General features: G+C 40.3%; 1 protein-coding gene across 1 annotated transcript in view; it reads right to left on the minus strand.

Annotated features, from left to right (window-relative positions):
• The window catches only part of BRF1 (BRF1 general transcription factor IIIB subunit), a 171,110-nt gene that overhangs the window by 140,843 nt on the left and 10,032 nt on the right, over positions 1-20,235 (minus strand). The window contains exon 2 of the mRNA XM_021554502.3: positions 16,586-16,666. Coding sequence (XP_021410177.1) covers positions 16,586-16,666 — 81 coding nt within the window. The remainder of the gene's footprint in view (positions 1-16,585; positions 16,667-20,235) is intronic.

Below are 20,235 nucleotides of genomic sequence, written 5' to 3' on the forward strand. Positions count from 1 at the left end.
CATAGCTTTGTGCAAGATGACCTTACATCCATGTATCCATGTCCCTGGCAGCTGCAACAGCAACGGGACACACCAAAACTCACATTTCCCTATGGTCAAATGCCATTCTACTGCACTGTCATACATCAAGAGGCATAGGTTCTGCTTTGTTTAATCCAGCTTTTATTATCTTAAGCACTCAACTCCTACTGTAAGCCATGCTCCTATGCATGGGAAGCTAAACTTGGCACAACCAAACATTTCTGAGGGCCTCAAATCAACTGTGGTCTTACCCTGTAGTAACAGTGCCTGTTATCATTTTGAAATCAGAGCACTCAAACTTTAACAACATCTTAATGCAAGTGGCTGTTGTTATGTCATCTCCCTTTTATGCTTTCTACAGACTGAATCAGGAATGGATATGTGACACAAGGATCCTTCTTAGCTTAAGAGGCAGCGAGTGCTCCTGGAGGCGATAGAAAACCACACATGATCCCCTAAGCTGAGCCATGGGGGCAGGGGACAGCCCTTAACTTCTGATGCAAAATGCAGAGGTGACAATTCATTAAAAATGTACTTTTTTAAGAACTTGATTTTCGTTTTCCATGTGACTGCTTACACCCTTCTTCTTCTGCTGAAGTTTTCTTAGGATATTGAATTTGAATGCAATATTCAGTGTCACTGTAACCCCACAACTTGACTTTGCTGGCATGACAAATCAGTGTTTCTCAGAAATCCCAAACAACCTCAAAGCTTTTTTTCCCTCTATGTCGAAGACCTTGATCAACATCAAGTTTCCTCTTCCTCTTAAAGCTGGAATCAAACACTGCAATGATCTCAGAATGAAATTTGTCGTACATGTCAGATCAAAAAGCAAAGAGCAATGCTGGGGGTAACAAACTACCCACACATGCAGTAGGAAAACTGTGTACCTGATGGCAGAAGGAGCACCTGAGCACCGCTGTAATCCTGCAAAATGAACATTTTTGCTATTCCCAGTTCCCCCAGATCTACAACAGGGTGCAAACTACCCTTGAGGAGACCATCTGCCATCACTGCATGGTGGACTCACCATGGACAGAGAACACAAAGAGACAGAAGTATGTTTATGATCCACAGGATGTCTAACAACTTTATTTTGACCAAAGCTACAGATACCCATTTTCTCTCAAGAAAGAAGCTGGCAGCAAGCAAGAGTTAACTTTTAGTATAAGCCAGCTGGAATAACACAGACCACTCAGACAACAAACGTCACCTCACAAGCACCCTGGATTTGTTCCAAAAATCACTTGAAAAGTGGTATTCTTTCTTGACACACTCAAGGACTGATTCAGCTTGCACCAGAAGCAGTATTTTTTTTTCCTAGTGCTTGTCAGGAACCATAGTTTCTAAATCTACTTTGAGATGCCTCTGAATAGTCTCAAGATACATGTTTTCCCACAGTATCACTAAGCAACCTTGTAAATTATTTTCCTTGTATTTAAGTTTAGAAACAAGATTTCATGTAGCTAAATATGTCAGATTATTTCCCCACCTCTTACCTTCTAAAAAGAAGAAACCTTTAGATATAGAAATCTTTTTTAAGGTGGAAAGGGACTGTATTTGCAAAGCTATTCACTCACATTAGTACTGCTGTGAAATCACTTACAGGATTTCTGCTGACATTCAATAATTTTATTTCTAGCTATTTTCCCTGAGCTTTCCCAATGAGGGAGCAAGCAAACATAACACTGCTTGAATTTGGCAAGTTGCATGGGGCTCAGGATAATAAGGCAACCCCTCTAAAGTATCCTAATTTATAGATGCTGATTTGTTGACAATAGGAAGACAGCTTCATCCTCACCTTTGAAAATGAGGATGAATTTGGATTAGCAAATTGTGAGGATTCATGTCACATTTAAAATGGAGGCTGGTAATTAGAGAGGAGTGAATGATAAATTAAGAGCTATTAGTCATTTACTGCACTTTCATATCAAGTCTGTTTTTCTCTCTTTACTGCACAGCAAATGTAGAGTAAAAAGCAGGAGAGGACACACAAAAACCTCAGCCTGAACTCTAGATTCAACTGGACCGGCTAGGCCTGTACTTTTTGTCATTTTACTTTTTCTAAGAGTACTTTCCCTATCCTTGGATTAGAAGAAATCTGCTTTTTTCTTTCATAATAAATCAGGTAAAACAGCAGAGGATGAAGTTGCCAGGGACAGTTGAAAGGGGAAATCCAACATTCCCCCGCACAACATCCCACCACCACCCCTTGCACCAGCTCCCAGTGCTCTGAAGATTTTGTGCTGAGACACAACCCAAGGAAAAAAGACAAAAAGTCTATTTTCTACAGGATCAGCCAGAGCAAGAAAGAGAAATGAGACAAGCCTTGGCAAGAAGTGCAGCCACAAGCCTTGAGTGAGGCTCATCAGTAACACACAACTTCTATGCTTTGTCTAAGGTTATAAAACATCATAGGATCACAGAATGGTTTTGGCTGGAAGGGACCTAAAGATAATCCAGCTCCAATCCCCCCTGCCATGGGCTGGGACACCAGGCCAGGTTGCTCCAAGCACCATCCAACCTGGCCTTGAACACTTCCAGGGGTGGGGCAGCCACAGCTTCTCCAAGCAGCATCAGCCACTGTCTCATCAGCCTTAAAGGGAACTTCTTCCTAATATCTAATCCAAACCAAACCTCCTTCAGCTTAAAGCCATTCCCCCTTGTCCTGTCACTACATGCCATGAGCAAAGACATCCATCTCCTAATTTACAAATTCTCTTTTCCCCTGTAGACATATTTCTATACATCTGAGCTTGCACATATATGCACACGTGCACAGTGGAACCAGAAATGCATCACCTGGCTCTGCCAAACTCTGGAAATAAGTACCAGGGTGACTTTTAAGGATGATCACCCATGCTTCAGCACCTGTGCAAACCTGTGAGAGCATGGCTGGAAACCACAATATTTATATCTCCCTTTTAGACAAGATAATGTGATGCTTTCTAAAAAGGAAGGACATTGAAGGTGGCTTTGTCTTATACATCAATTTTGTAAGGACAGGAAACAAGAAACCTCAGGTTCCTTAGTTCTGTATTGTTACCAAAAAACCCTCAAGCCTCAGACCAGACCTAATGACCAGCGTCAGCAGAGTAACCCATTCTCAGAAATTCATCCTAAGTGGATGGAATACAAAGCAAAGTAGCAAATTCATGATTCCTACTGTAAAAATGGACAGAGTGCTTTCCCTGACTACTGATTTATAAGAGCAATCAAATAGCATATCTAAGGTACAATGGAAACATTAATCGATATTTGCTCTCTAAGGAATGACAGCCATACAGAAGAAGGTGTGGGTGTAATTCCTGTACATCCTAAGTGACTGCACAAACCCAGTTCCGTGTGAACCTCAGAAACTGGAGCAGTGATCCTAATCTACTTTCTTAATATTATGCATTTCATAATATACTACCCAAAAGTACAAATAATCAACTGAGTGACATTAGGGCACATAAAGGAAGAGTATACAGCTTTCTTCTAAAAATCCCATTTCTAATTGATTATATTAAAAATCCATTTATAAGCTCATTCGCATAATATAACTTCTTAGGGAGTCACACATTTGGATATAATTAGCCACTTGTTTTGTGGCTTTCAGTGCTAATGACCTTTCTTTGAAGAAAGATCCATGTTTGATTTTTCTATTGTTGAGACTTAAGAGAAGCCTCTTTGGGTTGAAAACACAGGAATCCTCTGAACTGACTTTAAACACCTAAGCAATCAATGGCCTTTTCAATTAATTTTCGCTGTGTTTATTTGGGACAGCTTTGTTGTAACAGCATGAAGGCTTTAAATCTTGGTGATTAAAGCCATCCTCTAGCTACATAGTTGGTGTCCCAAACAGTAATGCCAAGCAAATGCAGCTCCTGCTGACAGCCAGGGCAGGTTTACACAGCATGGATCAAAACCAGGCTTAAGTATGCTAAACCCAGCTTGCCACACTGGAGCCTGGGTTTAAGGAGACCACACTGTACTTCTCTCTCTGCTTTTAAGTGTCATTTGCTTATAATGTCTATTAGAAAACAAAGTTAAAAGAAAAAATTCTGTGTAGGAAATAATAATGTTCATTTTTCAAGTGTTACATTCTTAATGTAAGAACTTACATCTAAAATTACAGCAATAACAATGTCTTCTCAGGAGGGGTATGCATTTGAGAAGTCTCCCCCCACTCCTGAAATTACTTAAACTTCTTTCATTTCTAGCTACATGTTTAGCACTACTTAGGCTTAGTCTAAGCAGCCTAGTACTTAGTTGTTTTTATTGTACAAAATGATTCAATTATTTGAGTACAAAGAGGGGAAAAACATCTTCACTAAAGGATTAATTTGCAACTTTAAAGTCATGATTTCCCATTCCACATTTAACCATAAACAACCAGTTCTGCAAAGCCCTAGGAAAAAAGCAACTTTCTTTACAACCCTAATTAAGTTTCAACTGCTGAGGGGAAAAAATTACATTTTATATGTATGTTGCAAAGTTTTCTTTCTAAATAAGAGAAAAAGTATCACATTTATTGAAGATATTGAAAAGAAATTGTGAGCATTAGGAGCCTGGATTTCTTTTTTAAAAGAAAGTTCTTTCCAGAGGAGACTGGAGTTCTTGCCCGTCCAAAGTCACCAAGTTAAACAACATCTCATTCATGAAACAGGTTATGTCCAGCTCATGAAGAGACATCACTCTTCATCTTTTCACCTTTGCTAAAACATTCAATATTTGCATTATTACACTCCTTCATTCCTTACTGCAAGCCTTCATAATCTCAGCACCCAAGAAGGAATCACACTGGCCACAGCCCAGACATGGTCCCACACAGCCAGCATCCAACCTCCTAAATTATCCCATATAACATTTTTACATCAATGATGGTCATAAACCATGTGAGAGAAAATTCCACTCTGAGCAGCTCTCACAAGAGCAAACCCAAAATTTTCAGGAAAGGCTCTACTTTAAAGACACAGCTGAAGAAAGAAATTCTCTTTCTCACTACTCCTCCCATGAAATTACACTCGAATAAGTACGGCAATGGCAGAATTGAAACTTATTTTCCAGGCATGTTTTGAGCAATGTGTAACAGCACCACCTGGTGATTGAGGCTGTACAGGATTTTGAGAACATCCACCAAGTAAAGGCATAGTCGTCAGCACAGAAGAATAGCTTTTAAGTCTGGTTGTGTATAATTTGGCTTTTTTTTTTCATTAAAAATACATGCAATTTTTAGCAGCAAATGGTAAAATTTTGTGATTCTGTTGAAAAATTAATCAAACTCCTCAGACCTAACATCAGCTGACTTCTGACGGTAAGTAAGGAAAACTCTTGACATAGGAACACCCAGTTTAGTAAAATACAGTAATTGGTTCAAATGTTTTAAAATATTACGTTAATCAATGATTGTTTAAAGGTTTGCTTTGTAGATCAGACAGATAGAAAAGCTACCTCAGAACCAGAAACAGTCAAGCCTGAGTTACAAATATACTTGAAAAATATCAGACTGGATGTCATGTATGCTGTATTTTCTAAACTGATTAATATATAAACAAAATTAGAATCTTGGTCCTAAAATGCATTACAAATTTTACTGCTGCTCCATCGAAGCATCACAGAACATCTCATACACACTGCTGGAAAAAATCCTTAGGGATCCTGAAATGAAAATGTACTCCACAAAGATGTCATGAGTGACAAGAATTCTATTAGAGCTGAGCATTTCTTCTTCATCACTCCTTTTTAAGTTGTGACTAAATTAGCACAGCCTGCACACTCCGGGGTGAGTGCTGGGAGGAGGGAGGGGGAGAAAACGGAAGATATCAAGGCCTGAGGCACTTCAAGCGGAGAGCATCCATCTGCCAGCAGCAGTCAATGAACAGAACATTGCTAGAAGTCTTCCCACTCATATTAAGTCAAGCCAAAAGAACAGAAAACACCTTCCTTCACTCTGACTGTGCAGGACTGAACGTAACAGGACAGTGGGTTATAAATAAATGTTTAAAAAACATTAAGAGAAAAAAGGAAAAGAGAGAGAAGCTCACTACGCAGCTCTGCGTTCAGCCTCTCCTGCTGCAGAACGGGTTTAAGAGGCTCCTGCTCGTCTCTGCGTCACCCACTGCCTCCTCCAATCTATGGTGCCAGTAGAGGAGTGAAATGATAAAAGGAAAACAAGGGTTGGTTCTTTTTATGGTTTTATTTAGCTTGTGAAACCCAGATCTTTTCACTGTCCCAGTAAAGAGCTGCACTGCCCAAGCTACGGATGAAGGGGGTGGCAAGGGGCAGTTGAGGGATGGGAAAGGCTGGGATTGAACTGGATTTGCTGTTCCAAGGTGGAACTGGACTCCAGAGCTGCAGGATTTTGATGGCAATACCACCCAGAGGAGCTCCCAATCCTTTACACAACAGCCCCTTCCCACACACCACACCAAATCAGCCCTCTGGGGCTAAACCTGTTAGCACAACCTGCAGGGAGGGCAGCAAACCCCAGGCCTGCAATCACCCAGGTGAAAGAGAATCTGTTTGTGTGCACAGAGCTGTTGGTCAGGCTGGGACCAGAGTTTGGTTTTAAGGATTTTGGTGGTTTCTTTTTTTGAGCAGGGGGCTGACATAGGTCAGCCTGCTAAGAAATTTGCTGGTTTGGCTGTACTGGATACAGGAAGCCCCCACTGACACACATTTCACACCTGATAGAGAAACCCAGTAGTTTCTGATTTTTTTTTCTGTTGTATTACTACAGAGGTCCACAAGTTTAATGCTGTGGCTATCATTTCAGAAAAAACAATCTCCAAAAAAAATGCAATCTCTCCAAAAGCAAATCACGCTTGCAGACCCTTGGGCTTAGGGAATGCTTTCCTGTGCTGCCACATCACCAGCACTCCAATTTATTCCACAGAGCAAAACAAAAAGCACTTTCAATACATGACAAGAACTTAGTACTATCAGAGAACACAGCATTGAAAAGCAACAACCTTCCTCTCAAGTTTTGAGCCCCAGTGCCTATAAAATGACACAAACACTTCAAAACTCACGTTTCAGTGTTTAAGACAATCCAATGTCACAAAAGTGATGTACATTTTCTTTCATTACCAAAAAAGAAAGCAGAAGTTACATGGAACTTAAACCAAAGCTGTATTACCTGGAGTATTACCTTCTTGTCTAGCAACATTGCAAAGGCAAAATGGCTCAATTCAGATGCTTGTTAGAAAAGGAACATTACTAGCATTGAAATTTATAGACATTGCTAGAGGGGGAGGAAGGAGAGAGGTAGTCACCTATTTTCTACCACACTGTACAAGAAGGAAGATAAACCTATTAATATCCAAGTTAATTTCCTCATGAATAGTACTATAAAAAGCAAATATTTTTTAAAAAATTAGCCTACTAGGTAAACTATCTTTAAGTACAGAATTGCTCTCAAGAGAAATGACAGGTTTCAATTACCTACACAAGGCTGCAGGGAGATAAATCTCCATCAGTGAATTCCACAAATGTATCAGGCTACTCTGTCAGAGAGAAACTGTCAAATTTAACAGAGACAAATTTGGAGATAAAAAAGGCCAAAACTTTAATATCCAAAGAAGAAATTTCGCAAGTGTGAATAACTTTAGAGGGCATTTCTTCTCTTGTTTGATAAAATGAAGGAGAAATTTGTGCTTCCCTGCCACAAGAGTTCTCTTGCCCACAGCCAGCTAATAAACCAAGAGACAGAGCAGAGACCAGAGAGGAGACAGAGCAAAGGAATCATGAAAGATGCTTTTAACTCCAGAGTCACAAACAGGCCAGTTCAAAGCAGCTGAACATGCAAATATTTCTAGTTATTAGTTAAGTCAACACAAGTCATGTTAACTCATTTGATTAAGACTGCAATTTTTTTTTTCAACTTCAAAGACAACCTTCAAAATTAAAAGAAAAGGTAACAATAGAGACTACCCTCAGTCAGAGGACAATCTCTGTTTACTCAGTCACATACAGACTGAACCAACACCTCCAAGGAATTTTAGAAATGCCTTTTCTAACTTTTCCCTTTTCTGGCTAAGCAAACACAGGAACAAAGTTAGGAAGACCAGCAAAGCTTGACTCACATATTTCAACCTAGTGGACTGCTGTGCTTAAAGTTATAAGTTGTCAATCAGCCTCTGAGCAAAATCTGGGCATTATCTCCAGCAGATCCTATACTTTTAAAGGATCCCAGATCTTCTTCTTAGAAACTTAACAGATCTCATTAAAGGACACATGGACTCTTCTCCATTAAACTGTCCCTGTAAGGACAAAAAGCACATCAAAGCCATCTCCATGACAGGTACTTTATTCATCATTCCCCAGCAAAACACAAAAATGGCCAAGATTTAAAACAGTAAAAATGTTCAAATTTCAACTCAAGTAGAAACTAAGTAATCAATGTATAACCAAAAGGCTGTCCCTGATCAGCTGATGGACTCTAGTGGTCTTTTAACAAAGGTAACTGGAGATGATGAAAGACTGGGTCTCATTAGCAAAATGAAATTGAAGAGATTCTCCGTGTGCCTAAGGAGAAGCCAGAGTACCAACCAGAAGGATCCCAGCTCCCTCAGAGGCCTCTGAATCAAACTTTAGAGTAACACAGAAACAGGCAGGGAAATACCATTTTCTGCTTTTATCCAAATTTTTGCATTAACTCATGCTGGCTAAAGAGTAGGTTTTTGTTTGTTTTCCTTAAGTAAGTGTGTTTTCCATCTCTTCAAGTCTTTGCTGATTAGTACAGTTACCCTGGAACATGAAGCTCTGAGAAAAGTGTGCAAGATACTGAGATACCCTGAGGATTCAGCCACCAGGGAGTCGAGCATCAGGCTGTGGAACTTACTAGAGCCTGCACTGAAGCAGAGGACCAGAAAAGCCCACAGTTACTGACATCCAAGCAAGCCTCAGAAGCACAGAGGTCCAGCAAGCTGGAAGTCAAACACAACAGCACAGTAACACCAGGGAAGTTCCCTGTTGAATTGTTAAGTGATCAGTAACAGCAATCACAAATGTGAAAGGGCAAACAAGCGGGGAAAACAACATTCCTTTAAAAATTGTTTGATGAAGAAGTTAAGGACCAAAGAATTAGCATTCCAGGTCACAACTTTTCTGCATTCCTGGCTCTGGAGCATGTTCTGATGAGAGAGAAAGAGTAAGAAAGTCAAGAAACACTTATTCAAGAATCAAATATGTGAGTGTTATGGCTAGGACACATCCATAGTTTAGCAGATGCTGGAGAGGGTGGATCTACAAGACAGGAGGAAAGAAAGCTGTGAGTGGCCTCAGTGGGAAGAAGTTTGAACTTGTTAACATACAAAAGGCCAGAACAGTTGGATGCAATTCTAGTTCAGTTTTGGCCATGTTAACTCTGTGTCAACAAGGAGATACACAAATACAGACAGATTCAGCAGACACCAAAGCCTACAATTCATCACCCTTATCTTCAGAGATGAGTGACTGGGCTTAGTCAATATAGACTTCCTTTCAGTGAGTGAAGAGAAACAGACGATTCAGAGAATGAGTCATTGACTTCCTTTCGGATTTAATTAATCACACCCTAAATCTGTCTGCCTCTATGCAGAGCCTCTGAAAGGAGATGAGAAACAGGAGCTCACACAGACATCTAAATTTTGCCACCTATGTCCAGCCATGACATAGGACTAGGTGGAAGAGGTATGTTGGGGTTGAAGAAGTTTACCAAGGGAAAAGGTTGGACTTGAAACATCAACCCCCAAACAAAAGAAACAACAAAAAATCCACCACCCAACCAAATACATTCACACACGAAAAACATGTAATATCATCCCAAATGAAAAGGAGAAGATGCCCCCTTATCCTCTTTCAAAGAGAGATGGGGGAAGTTAACATATGAAATGTGAAGAAGAAGGAAATGGAGGAGAGAGAAATTGCTAATGAATGATAACAGAGGACTCATAAGGGACAAGACAGTAGGCAGATCAAAGGGTAAAACTGAAGCAATGGTCTGGCTAGAAGAGGAAGTCTTTCAAAGCCTTAGTGAGTAAAGAAATTTAGGAAGATATGAAGCAAAACCAGAAAAGGAGAACTTTAAGCAATGATTACTTTAAAAGACACCAAGAGAAAACTCAATGTGGTGCTAGTAAACACAGAGATGAGAGGATTAGGATTATCTTCTATCACAACAGAAATGAAGGCAAGAAGGACAAGATAATGGCAGAGAGCCTAGACTAGAAGTTTCATTTTTGAAATCAAAGCCTGGGACAGGAATTGATAGAGGAGGAAGAGTCAAAGAAAAGATTGCATCTAACGAAGAAAAGAGTCTGGAAGACTTCAAAGCCTATGCACAGCTGCAAAACTACAAATTCACTGGGGAGCTACAGACCCACTGTAGAACAGCTCCCGTGCCTGGAGTAATGAGATGATGGTAACAGGCTGCACAAGGACAGGGATGGTGACAGGGATTCATTCTACACAAAGAAACAGCTTGAAAGTGTGAAGCTCTGCTAAAAAATGATTGACAGGCCAATAAAGAGTAAACAGGTCTGCATCAGAGGCAGGACCAAGGGAAATAGTCACAAGCATCCACACAGACCATCTAATCCTGAAGATGAAACCTTCTTTAGAAAGCAGGAAGACCTCCAGGTTCTCATGGTGAACTGCATCCACCCCAGCAGCTGATGTAGAAGAACCACAGTGGAATTCCAGAGCATATCAGGAACAGGTCAAGCAGAAGGTGTGATACACCTACCACTCTTTGGAAAGGAAGAAGTGGTGGAGGATGCAAAGCCTGATGGCAGGCTTGGTTACAGCAACCCAAGATAAACAAGATCTTGAGGGGTGTGAAGAAGATGGGTAGCATAATTACAACACTTGATTGCAGAGGGCTTCAGTTGGTTCAGAGAAGAGGTAGGCAACTATCCATGGCAAACAAAGACTGAGCAAGGGCTCCCTTAAGCACAATCTACACACTCAAGTTAATTGGACTTGACAGGATACATCTGAAAATGCAAAGGGAGACGTAAAAAGAGTAATCTCTGCCATCTTCAAAAAGTTGTAGAAATTTGAAGAAGTTCTCTCTGACTAGAAGGCAGCAAGCATCAGGCTTCTCTTCCAGAGGGAGAAGAAGGACTCCAAAGGTGGGTCAGGTTCCTCAGCCTCCTGGAAGGCTACAAATCTACCTGGAAACCATTTCCAGACATACAAAACCTGAGTAGGTTACCAGGAATTGCCAGCACTGATTCAGTGAGGGTAGGTCATGCCCAGCTGCAACAGCTAGAATGTAGTCAAGATAAATTCTAACTACAGCTCTTCCCTCATCCCATTTCATCATTCTCCCTGGTAGCCAAATTGCAGAGATCTGGACTAGGCCAGTGAATTGCAACTTGGCTGAAAGGCTGGCCTAGTTCAAAGAGTAGTGCTCAGCACTTTCACCATCAGACTTACACTGGGATCAATACTGTTTAATGCCTTCATTAACATGAACAATAGGCCAGGAGGTTTCCTTTGCCAGCTACAGATGACATCCCATTGGAACAGTGGCCAATAAGCTGATGGGCAGAGCCACTATTCAGAGGAATCTTAAAATGCTGCAGAAATGAGCAGAAGAAGCCTCATGAACCACATGCAATTTTTCTGCACCTGGGACAGAAAAACTGCAGGGCAAAAACACAGGCTGGGGACTGTTTGACTTTTTTGCAGAAAAGGGTCTAGGTTCCTCATGGACAAAAAGCTGAACATGGCTCAGCAGCACCCAATCACAGCACTGAAGGTGAATTTCATCCCAGAGCCACATTACTAAAACTGCAGCCAGCAGATCCAGAGAAGTGATTATCATCCCTTGTAGAGCACTTGTCAGACTATATTTAGAGTACTTTGTCCAGTTCAGGACTCCTCTGCAGAAGAGGCACTGGCATATTGGAGCAAGTCCAGCAGAGAGACCCTATGATGCTTTGGAGACTGCAGGACATGGATGAGGCTGACAAATGAATTTGCTGAGTCTCAAGAAAGCTGAGGGAGAAAAGCTCTGCAGTAGGAGGTTATAAAGATGGAGCCAGAGCTGCATCACCAGAGATGCACAGCAAAAGGACAAGAAGCAAGAATCGCATTTCATCAAAATAAGTTCTGACTCGACACAAGGAAAGAATTCCTCACAGTGAGGGTAGCCAGCCATTGGAGAACAGGTTGTCCAGGGAAACTGTGCTATCCTTCCTTGGTAGAAACTGGAGCTCAGCTGCCCTAGGCCCTCAGCAGCTTAATGCAACTTCAAAGCCACTGTTTTGTCAGCCTCCAGAGGTCTCTTCCAATTTCAGTTATTCTAGGATTCCACTATTTTCCCTTCCCTTGCTGCTCTAGTTTTGTTAAACAGTGCTCTCTGTTCCTCCCCTTTGGATACTTCTGTTCTTCACATGTGTAATATATTGTCCTGTTCTAATTCACAATGTATAGTTCTGGGAGGAAGCAGAACCCTTCATAATCACTTGTAACAAACCAGCTATAAAAGGAGTGATGACAATAAATGTTAAAGAATTAAGCAAATAGTTTAAATGTAAACAGTAAAAATTGCATTACAGACCATCTTCAGAAACACTTTCCTATTTAGCATTAAAATATTGTTAGCTATGTTTGGTACTTAAGAGGACTGGGGGAAAACACACATTCATTTAAAGAAATAAAAACACAGCATAACAGTTCAGAAATTGGATTACACTAGATGCAGCTGCAATCTTCAAACTTAGTTTAAACCAAATTTGAATATCTGCAGCTGAAACTTTCAGTAATGATATATATATATAATCATGCCATTGACCCTCCTCCCCCTCTCCCTTTTCTTTTTGGTCACTAAAGACTATTGAAAGTATCAGAGCTTCAAGTCAAGAACAACTCCCTTGTAACAACGACTCTGACACTGATACAGCGAGAGCAGATTGCCTGCAAGGAAACAAGAATAAACTGGCTATTTAGAGAGATTATGTAATGCAGCACAGAACTGTAAAATGGAATTTAAAGAGACATCACTTTTCATTTCAGCTCTGGAAGTAAGTGTTGATCAATACTGTAGAAATTTGAAGAAGCTCAGGAATAGAGGAAGATGTCAAAGAGTCCCCTCTCTGAGCTGGTATTTTATTCATAATTCTTTTTTTTTCAGAAAATCAGTACTATTTAGTTTTTTGCCATATCCCTTAAAACAAAGTTGAAACTGAAACACTACTTCATCTCACAAGTGTGCAGGGTTTTACTACAAAAATAAGGTCTATGTGCACAGATACAAAGCATTTTGCGGGCCTGAGTTTGTTGAACTTGTGGAGCTTCATACACTCAATTAGCACAGTACTGCACTCTGAAAATCAAAGTGATTATGAACAAATTCAACAGTATTAAATCTTCTCTGCATAAATATTTTAGCAAGTGTAAACAAGACTCCAGTTTCTGTAAGCAGCCAATTCCCAAACAAACAGACACAAACATAAGCTGATTCATAAAATCAAGGGAGAAACTGAACAGCCATGTCCTGCTGCATTATAAATAGAGAGGAAAGGTACAGCAAAGGCATGTCTGGTAAGGGAGACTAGTTCTGTGTAATGGACATTCTTACACAAACATGAAAACTACAAAATGTTCAGGTTTTGCCCATGGCTTTGTTTAGAGCATAAATACACATATTTATAAAAACACCAATGCACACCATAATTTTGTAGAAGAGCCCAGAACTGATAAGCAGTTGCTGAGAGATTTTACTTTTGCATTTCTTCACTTTAGAATGCATGGAAGAAAAAAAGTTATTGCCTTAAGCATTCCAATGCAAAACTGTTCTTCATCTAATTCTAAACATCCTTTCATTAAAAGCCTCAAAAAACAGCAGCATCATACACTCAGCCAAGCCCAGCTGCTCTGCTGGTAATTAAGTAAGAGACAGTGAGTCCAGATCACCTCCCTTCCACCTCCCCTGGAAAGCCAGACTTTACAGTACGGAAGAATTTGGCCCAAACCACATGGGGAAGGAGTGGGGGGATGGAGGGATAGCAGGGGGAGGTGGTTGTTTTTTAAAACCCAGCAAGTCCCTGCTCCATGGCTGGACTTTTCCCTGCAGGTTGCTGGCAAGCAGAGCAGGCACAGAGCGAGACCTGCCAGCGCTCTCGGACCACACACGGGCTCTCAGCTGCTCTGCAGCACTCTGGGGACTTCATCCACCGCCCATCCCTGCTTCCCTGGCTCTTCCCTCCAGCAGGAGGGAATAACATGGAGCAGTGATAGCACAGGAGGGAATCGTGTGCTCCCAGCACTGAAGGCAGCAGCAGCCTTGATGTAAGAGCCACCAGCGGCCACCCTCGCAGGATGTCCTGTGCCAGCATCCCCACGGGAGTGAGTTCAGCACCTCACCTGCAGCACAGCTCGCTTTGGAAATGCCAACAGAGTGGCACCAGCAAATAAATAAGTAGCTCAGCGTTTTTTATAACTGTTCGTTTTTCATACATTCAATGAACAACTCCATACCTCTCCTTTAAAATACGTCCAATAATTTCATATACCTTGCTACACTTTCAAGTCTAACCGTGATGGATATTTCACATAATTTCACCCCAAAAAAAATCCATGATCGTTGGCCCACAGTGACAGGGTGAGATTTTGTAAGCTCGTTGATCTAGCTCAATTTGCAATTAAAAACTATGTAAAGCCAGAAGTGTGATTAAAAGCAGCAGACAACTGGCTCATTATACAGCGACAGAAAAGCCTTTCAAACACCAATTGCTCTCTACCTGAAATATCAGCTGCTGTTGTCATGCCTGGGACTGAGCAAGAACATCACTTAGCTCACTGAACTTTCCCAGAGATAGACTGGCAGCATGACAAATGAAGGTTGGCTACAGAAACCAAAGACCAAATACTTGCTCCTTATATAAAGGATAGACACAGGAAAAAAAATAGAAGAAAACCTGCAAAAAGCTTCAGAGAGGTGTAACTAAAAAAACAAAATATTTTCCTGTTTCAAGACTGGGAGATAAGTACATGTAAAGCAATTAAATTTTTTTGCATATGATGCTGATATACTTTAGCCAAGTCACAATCATTGTTTTTGATCAGGGAGGCCCCCCCCACAAAAGCTGTGGGGAAGGAAAATGCTCAGACATATTCCCCAGCAAACACTTATCCAAGAAAAAAGCTGTGTTTAGATTCTAGAAAAACGCCTACACTGTCTTTACTTGTGATTACCTTTTGGCATAACCAAAAGGGCTTTTGAAGGATTCAAACACTCCACGAAGCAACAAGACAGATTTCCTTCCATCAGCATTTTACTTTTCTACAATTACAGACAACTGTGAAATTCTTATGCACAAAAAGCCAATTTATTTTTAAAATGCCTGTTCAAAATTACAGTTTTGATTAAAGTGCCTTAATCCAAAACCAGACTTCATTAAATTTAGTGGCTTTATCCCACTGCTTATATAGGTTACATGTTAGACAGGAAATTTAAAATTCCTAAGATAGTAACTTCAGACCTGACACTGACACTAGCTCACCTAAAGTGCAGGCTTTATTTTGCCAAACAAACAGGGCTCAATACTTTTAAGTAAAAACAGCTGAAAAAAACATCCTGTATATAAAACAACCTGTATGTATATCAGCTGAATAATGCTGAGTAATCTGACTATACTTGAATGACACAGATCAATCTTAGCCTTTTTATACCTGTGAAGATATAATATCAGATCAATCTTACTTGTCATACACCTACAGAGGTATAATATAGGTAAGACTTTTCTGTATTGAATTGCAAATGTAAGATTAATTTAGGAAAATACCCTTCTCTAAAATATCTCCCCCAAATGAGTACCTTATCAGTAAAACCCATTTACATCCATGGTAAATTGCATGTCAGCTTCTGAGACTTTGCTATGACAGTCCATCAGCTGTCATCTCCAAGAGTCATGAGACAGGAGTATTAATTAACCAAAAATTGACAACTCCTGTCCCTTGATATGAGCAACAGCAAACTGGAAGACCACTCTGCTCCTGGAATAAAAGCTGGTTTTATTCACCCTCCTTAACAAGTGTAGAATATGGAGATCTCAATTAAAATGTAAAGCGTGTAATGAGAATATTTATTTTAATGTCATCTGTGCACTAAAACATTTTTTCCATTTTTCCTCTCTCTATTCAATGATCCCATATTAAGCACATGATTACATATATGTATTATCTTACACTCGCATTGCTTAAGACCAAAAATATTTGAAGAATTATACTTATAAATAAACATTAATAAATTATTTCAAGAAGTCTGAAAATGAACTCAACAAAAAGTCACAATAAGTTTAACAGATAATAAAAAGGTGCAATGGGCATGTCAACCTTGAAAAAGACCTTTTAAACCACAGTAATACTGTCAGGTGCCATTACCATTTGTCAGTCAGCTACATGAACTCATAAATCAGGTGTAGCAGCCAAATGAGAGCACAATGAAAATTCAGCACTAGGCAGACTTGTCCACTGAATAATGAGGGGCCTGCCAAGGTTTTGAGGTCACATTCAAAACTAAAAATTAATTGTATCAACCATATTAATAAAAATCATTCATGTCAGCAAGACTAAAATTTGCTAGTACCATTCTGTAGAGTTTTTGCTCGTGACTCCTTTCCCAGATTGGCGTGGAATCCTCCTCCTAAAGTCGGTGTTTTCCCTGCACCTATTAGGGGAAAAAACAAACACCAGACATGTCAAAGAGAATCACATAATTTAAATATTAAAATAAAGCTTATTGTGCCAATATAATCAGTATCTGTGTAATCTGCAATATGTCAAACTACATTAAGAAGGTCTTAAAATACTTAAGACATCAAGTAAAAATACTGTGCTAATTATTTCTTTCTTGGGATACCATAAGAATTACATAGCTTCATAAACCATCCCAATCTCAGTTCCAAAGAAGCTACCAAAATCTCCCAATGTCTGTTTTAAGCAGAACATGAAAATCAGCACTGTAAAACATTTCTCAGAATAAAGCAGGAAAAAATTGCTTAGTTAGTATTTTTGTCTGAAGAATATTCAATGAAGAATTTACAGTATTTTAATAGGTAATTATTGGCATTACAGAACATAAAACATGTTTAGCATTCAATAATGACTGTGTTGGCTACTACAGACATAACACTTATTTTAAAGTAACTTCAGCTTGTCATTAGGTAAACACAGCAACACTGAGGCTACAAAAACTGCAAGTCTGGAACTGCTACTTTTACACCCTGAATGGTTGGAGACTTAAAAGAAGTCTGAGTTATAAATCAGCATAAACTAGAAGCTGGTTTGGGCATCCATGCCAATGCTGAGCAGCCTGAATGCAGAGATTGCTGGGAGTGAGGGGAACTACTCATGCAAACCAATCTTGCAGAACAGGGAATTAAACTACCAAGGACAAAAATAGTCTCCCACTGAAGCAGGAAGGTTTTTAAAAACAATCAGGGTTCCTCAAGCAGGATATCCAAATCTATCAGCTTAGCAGCAAGACCAAAAAGCTAAAATTGCACAGGATTGAAAACACACAGTTTGTTAGTAATGGACTTCTGTTGTCTATGATGCCTACAGCTTTTCCTCAAGTTCTTGTGGCTGTTTCCTCCTCCTAGAGTAGCTCTTCAGAACCAACTAGAAAGGCTTTGGGATAGACACACAGAGGGGAATGAAGCTGTCCTTTAAAGCAGTTCAGGGCGTTTCTTGTACACACCTGAAAAAGATACTTCCATAGCAGGTAAAACTGATGAGAAACTGTGACCTAAACTGTTCACTCTTACCAGACTTTTTTAGCTCTTTTTCAGTTCCTCTCAGTTGCACTTAATATATATCTATACTGAGAAAAAAAAAAAAACAAAAACAAAAACCAAAACCAAACAAAACCAAAACCCAGAAAAACTAGTAAGCTAATTCCTGCAGAGTTGCTATTAGCCTTCAAAGCTTATTTTTCCATATAACCTTTAAATTAGGTTTCCAGTGCTATCCACAACAGAAGCCGACTTCACTTCATTAAGAGATCCTTTAACAAGAATCAGTTCTTGTGGCACTGCTGTCACAGTGCAGCTGGTCTGTAGCTGGACATGGTAAATCTAGCCATAACACAAACCCAATTTGGCTAGCCTGGATCTTTCCAGAAAAACTGATAAACAAGTTAGGCTGGATTCAAACCTATAGAGGGAACAGCCAACCCTGTCCAAGCCTAGGTGCAGAAACAGCACTGGCCAGAGATCTGGGCGGAGAGAGATCCCAGCTCTGAGCCTGGGAAATTCAAATGCCCCATAAAAAGAAGTTTTGAACAATAAAACACATTGTTTGTCCAAGACACTGGGTGAGCTCGTGTCGTCCCTTGTCTCTGACCTCATGTGACAAGATCTCACAATAATAATAAATGCCCCACAGATTAAATATTTCATCCTAATAAGAAGTGAAAAACATTCAATAGTGATCTCCTCACTGGGTACAGAGGTAACTCTCCCAGCTCTGTGTTTGACTATCAGAGACAGCAACATCTCCTTGCCATTCTTACAGGTACAGCCTTGTATTTCCAAAAACACTTGAAAACAAACTAATGCAGCAAACCAGGGAGAGGTTATCAAGCTACAAAAGAAGGCAAAACATTTTTGGTGTACATTTAGTATGAATGGTTTACCTGGCAGAAAACATATCAACGATGGCAATAGTTTTACATTCCTTTTCTTCAGTAGCAATCTAAACAGAAATTCTGCCTTCCATTTTCCTTTTTTTTGTTGTTGTTTTAAGGTTTGCTTTACTACAAGCTTCTTCACTAGTCTGATTTGCATCAGGAGAGCCCACACCTGAGCACCAGTACATGGGAGTAGGACACCAACCACAAGCTTGCACAAAACAATCTCACAGTGGTGATAAACAATACTAATAACTAAATAATTTAACTTACTCAGGAGTTAAAATCCAAAATAATATTTAAAAAATGAAATTAACTTGAGATTTCAATGATTTTAAGACCCTTTTTCATTAGCCATCAAGCTATAACATCATACATAAAGTAATTTCTTTCCAAGCTATAGAGACTGCAGCAGACACCAGCAGAGCAATCTGAAAGACAGATTCTGCTATCAGAATTGATATACCCATTTTTCAGCAAGTTAACTGGAAAGGCTGAACATCTCTACTTAGCATTTGTCTTTGAACACTGACAGAAAACTAGTCTGTTGAGCACTTACACTCTCAGAACTGCAAACTAATGTTGCCATTGACTATGTAGTCCGACCATCAGCTTTAATCTTACAAGCAAAATGCAAACGAACTCATTAACGTAACTGTTAGGCTGGGTAATAAAAAGATAAACTCTTAAAAAAAGAAAACTGAAATCATCAAATTCATTTAAAGACAAAAATCCCTACAAAGCTAGCAATTTAAAAAGTACAAAGGAAAGGAACAGCAATTTCTAGGCACAGCCAAATTAACATCCCAGCATAACTGCAATTTTTACATTTCTTGACCTTTTCCATTCTTCCCCCACAACTTCAAAAGTGAATTAAGCAGGCTTTTGGTTTTTCACATTCAGCTTCCAAGACATACAAAAATATATCTGAGAAGTATTTGGTGCCTTCAAGTACTGCCTGCCAAATCTTCAACATTAACACTACATTTCCCTAAGGGAATTCAAATCCACTCCTACATGAGGTGGTGCCTCCCAAGGTCCACTGTCATCCTCTCATCCCACCTGCTGAGGAGGGCCAGCCGTGTCCTGGGGACATCAGGCACAGCATCTCCAGCTGGGTGAGGGAGGGGACTGTCCCACTCTGCTCTGCACTGGCACAGCCTCGCCTCCCATCCTGGGGGAAAGATTGGGTGCCACAATATTCAAAACACAAAGCCATGAGAGTGTCCAAAGGAGGGCCATGAAGACAGTGAAGGGCCCAGAAGTGAAGCAGCAGCTGAGGGCACTTGGTCTGTTCAGCCTGGAGGAGATTGAAGGGACACCTCACTGCAGGTCCAACTTCTTCCTGGGGGGAGGAGGAGGGGCACACACCGAGCTGTTCCTCCTGGTGACCTGTCCCAGGACCTGAGGGAATGGCATAAAGGCATGCCTTTATGGTTGGCTTTTAGGAAAAAGTTTTTCACCCAGAGGATGGTTGAGAACTGGAACAGGCTCCCTAGGAAGTGCTCACAGCACCAAGTCTGGCAGAATTCAAGAGGCATTCGGACGCCCCTCTCAGACATTTGCTGTGATTCTTAGAGTGTCCTGTGCAGGGCCAGGAGTGGGAT

This window comes from Lonchura striata, chromosome 5 (assembly GCF_050655825.1).
Source record: "Lonchura striata isolate lonStrDom1 chromosome 5, ASM5065582v1, whole genome shotgun sequence".
In the NCBI taxonomy this organism is placed as follows: Eukaryota; Metazoa; Chordata; class Aves; order Passeriformes; family Estrildidae; genus Lonchura; species Lonchura striata.